Below are 4,417 nucleotides of genomic sequence, written 5' to 3'. Positions count from 1 at the left end.
GAAGATGCCACATGTGATATATCATGCTTCCATGACATTGGACATTGCACAAACTAACTTCATCACCATTGAGAAGGAATTATTAGCTACTGTTGCCTTGGATAAATTAGATTGTACATACTTGGTTCTCCGATAATCGTTTATACTGATCATGCTGCATTAAAGTTCCTTATGAAGAAAGAAGATTCTGAATTAAGGTTGATTAAATGAATGTTATTGGTCCAATAGTTTGACATTGAGATTCGAGACAAAAGTGGAGAACACAACTCAATTACTAACCATCTTAGCAAGATTGAAAAGGAAGAAGATGACATTCCTATCCAAAACAAATTTCGTAATGAAGTCTTACTAGCTTTGACCATTGTAAAAGGTAAGTATCATGCACCTTGGTTTGTTGACATTGTTAACTATTTAGTTGTTTATGTTATTCCCCATCCTCCTCCAAATCTCATAGAGCCAAGCTGAAAAGTGAGGCAAAACATTGTGTATGGGATAAATCATTCTTATGACGCATTGGAAGTGACCAAGTCATAAGAAGGTGTATTTTAGACATTATGATATTGAATATTGTTATTCATCACATTTTAGTGGACATCAAGACATACAAAGAACAAGTAGGAAGATATTGTATTGTGGATTGTATTAGCCTACCATCTTTAAAAATGTACAAATGATATATAAAAATTGTAAACAGTGTCAAAGAATACCTAAATTCATCACTTGAAATGCTTCAGATTTAAAATTTTACTTTTCAATAGATTTCAAAGTGTAATTCGATTTTTTCAAATTAAACTATATTTCAGATACAATTATAACAAAAAAAAAATTAGCTTTCAATCTTATGCTGTATTTATCATATTTTATTAATGTTACTAAAATGATAAATACTTTCAAATATGAAATAAATATTTTTGGAAGCTTAAATATCTTGAATTTCTTATTATGAACCTGTGTAGTTTTCACAACTTTATTATTACAGAAATATTTGGATCGCATTTAGTCATGGAGTCACAACTTTTATATACCTGTTTAAAAAAAAAGAAAACAAATGGACTAAAGAGAATTATAATTGATAATTTTAAAAATTAGAATACTTTTTTGTTTTTAATTTTATAGATTAATTTAAGTTGGATTTGCCATACAAAGGGTTTAAGCCTCATAGGTCCAATCGCATACTTCTCACTCCTCTTGTTTATCATTTCGTTGAGTGGAAGCGGGTCTGCCGCAGCTCCACCGCCTCCTCCAGTCGCCGCCACCGTTCAGCGAAACGGAAAGCGCCAAGAAAATTTTCTCTGAAATAGACTCCGTTTCCTCGTTTGGGAATTATTTCATCACTGCTCGTTGCTTTCTATTTGCTCAAGGTTCGTTAATCCTGCAATTTCTCCCAACTTTTGTGCGATTTTATTTTTGAGCTTTTTATTTGTGTGGAACTGAACTACACTATCATGCTGGGTGATATCCTTCACCTCCTTTCAACATTGATATCGGAGTGCGGGTTACTGTTAAAGTTACCTGATTGAGATAATCACCGAGATTCATGTGCTTCTCTTTTTCATAAAATCACTTTTTTGATTTCACTTATTGTTTATATTGTAATTGTAAAAAATGCGACTGTATTATTTATTTTTGTTTTATATTTTCAAATGATTGTATGAGTAAGGTTAAGTTTTAAGAGTTTGTATGCGTGTACTAGTTGTTTTGGACTTTTTCACATAAACATTTATGCACTAGTTATTTTCTCCCAATATTTCTGTGACATTTGATGCCTTAGGAGTGTTCTTCAGGAGACACTGTTAGTTGGATTCTTGCAGTCTCTTTGTTCCTTTACTTTTGTGATCCATAAAACAACATCAAAGCAAATTTCTTGAGAGAACTTATGAGTTATGACTCTCAGCTGTTTCTAATTTGTTTTTTTCTAAAGTGTATTGTACCTCATGTAAACAACTTATTGCATGTATGGAAATTAGTTTAATCATATTTTATCGTCAATTATGTAAACAACGTGTACATTAGTACATATGAAATAAGCACACAGGGTCTGTTGGGATAAACTTTTTATAAACACCTTTAAGAAGTTAATAGGAGAGGGATTCTACAAATTTATATAGGTATGGGCTAATTGTAGTTTTTGAAGAAACTGTTCTCGTTTTTTTCCTTTTATTTATTTTCTTTAAGTACTTACAGAGAAATTTATCTAAACATACACTTGTTGCCGAAGTCCTTAAGTAAGGTGTTTATCAAAATGGACCCTAAATAAATATAGTTATTTTCAAAACAGAAAATAAAGCTAAAATAAGATATTATTTCCATAATTATAGGTAATTTATAAAAAGGAAATAGAAAACAATTTTGTCTGTAACAGCTTCTACAAATCATGTGTAGTTGGCCAGTGTTTTTCCTCTGTCTGGTGGTGTGCAAGGTCTTGTTCTTGCGAAATACGTACTGAGTTTTCAATTTTGTGTACTGTGTCCTTCATCTGTCTTGTTGGTGAGGACTAAAGGATCAAATTTGGCTGCTGGGAGCTATATTTGAGTACCGTCTATAGGGATTTAAATTTTGCGAGTTTTGGACGAACATTTGCTTGTGTACATCCCTGGTTTCCAGCCCATGAAGTTCAAATGAGTTATTAATGTTATTCATTTTAAAAGGATTTAAGTGGTGTGTTGCAGGTTGGTAGGAGAAAATGAAGCAGGTAGTAGGAATGGTAGTTTCCAATAAGATGCAGAAATCTGTTGTGGTGGCAGTGGATAGACTATTCTACCACAAGGTGTATGATCGATATGTCAAGCGCACCTCCAAATTCATGGCTCATGATGAGAACAACCTCTGTAACATTGGTGACAAAGTTAGTAACATTATCCATCTAATTGGTTCATCACTTATATTGTGCCCCTTATTCTCATCAATTAATTAGTGCACTTGTTTTGCCCAAAAGCTACATCTATTGATTTTGCCCTGTTATTTAGGTTCGACTAAATCCTTCTAGGCCATTGAGCAAGCATAAACATTGGGTTGTTGCTGAAATTCTTAAGAAGGCACGGATATATGTTCCACCATCCACCCCAATGTTTAATAATGTCAGCTCCAGCTCTGAAGCACATGCTTCATAAATTGACTCAAGGTCTAAATGTATGAATTTAATTGACCTTCTGAATTCAGGATTGTTTGCTGTTAAGTATTTCTATTGTTCCCCATACTTTGGAAGGAAGGTTATACTGTTGTGGACATGTTTTTAGTAGCATCACATGTTTCTACAGGTTCCCTGTTTACTTTTTGTCTGTTTTGTACTATTCTTACTTTAATTATTTCTATAAACTATTATACCAAGCTTCTGATTCTTGCCATCCCTCAAATCTTTAGTCTATATAAATTCATGAGATAATTTTTAATAGAAACACACGAGAGATATATTTTTGATGAGTCATGAATGTGTTTAATTATGTAGTGGACACGGGCCTTTTCACCTTCCCTCCCCTTCCTCAACTCAAACAATAAAGAAAAATTTCTGACTTCCGAGTATAGTTGTTGTTTTTCTGTTTTCTCCATGCTATGTTGGTAAATATCTGCATCATCCAATGGTAATATCATGGGCGTACAAAACATGTTAGTGGTAAACTGTTGAGGAAATCTATGAAACACTGATACCTTTAATTTGCTTCATATATCAGTAAATGATTTTAGTGCTTTGGATACTTTCACCAATACATATTTGTAAAGTATCCTCCAAGTCTTTAAAGAAGTTGTGAAAATCCAATAGAACCTCAATGAGACATGAAAACATAGAAATATTTGTCTCTTGGTTAGAGGTGTCTAACTGGCCCGATGGGCCACCTAAAATATTTGTATCAAGCTGGCTGGCCCCCTGGACCAAGCCTATTTTGACTGTACTCTTGGTATACAAAAATGGAAATGGTATTCTTAATAGATATTTTAATGAAGGAGTGATATTGTGGACAATAGGAAGTGATTTATAATTTTCATTTTCTTTTTAGTATAGCCTAAGAAGTATGCTATTTGTTTGCATTTGTAGTATTGCAATTATATATTTACTATGGATTTTAATGCATACCTATATTATATGTTTATCTTTCATGTTTTTTTTATCTAATATAGTTTTAAAACAATAGTATGACCGTATTCGATATGTATCATATCAGTGCATATGAGGAAATAGTTACAAAAAGTGTCTGTGTATAGAGTACGCGGGAAGCTTTCCTCAAACTTATAAAGTGCTCACTCATAAAACGACTTGGTCTATCTTTCATACGCTCAGGCACTCTTTTAGTTTGCATAGTGCATATAGGAATAGAGAATATTACCTACTTTACTGGACGAATTCTATTAAAAAACTTAGCCCTTTAGAAGGCATCATTTCATATTCTCTCCATTGGATTAAGGACTCTCTTTCAAACTCTAC

At 32.8% G+C, this 4,417-nt stretch overlaps 1 protein-coding gene across 1 annotated transcript; it reads left to right on the top strand.

Moving 5' to 3' along the window:
* Window positions 1-1,152: 1,152 nt before the first annotated feature.
* LOC108328350 (uncharacterized) lies at window positions 1,153-3,340 on the top strand. The gene is made up of 3 exons (XM_017562209.2): window positions 1,153-1,361; window positions 2,670-2,845; window positions 2,967-3,340. Exons 2-3 carry the CDS (start codon window positions 2,684-2,686, stop codon window positions 3,108-3,110), a joined length of 306 nt encoding a protein of 101 aa, XP_017417698.1. The 5' UTR covers window positions 1,153-1,361; window positions 2,670-2,683; the 3' UTR covers window positions 3,111-3,340.
* Window positions 3,341-4,417: the final 1,077 nt, after the last annotated feature.

The sequence above is a fragment of the Vigna angularis genome, chromosome 2, assembly GCF_016808095.1.
Source record: "Vigna angularis cultivar LongXiaoDou No.4 chromosome 2, ASM1680809v1, whole genome shotgun sequence".
NCBI lineage: Eukaryota > Viridiplantae > Streptophyta > Magnoliopsida > Fabales > Fabaceae > Vigna > Vigna angularis.
Note: the sequence above shows the minus strand (reverse complement) of the source record. Positions and strands in the feature narration are given on the sequence as shown.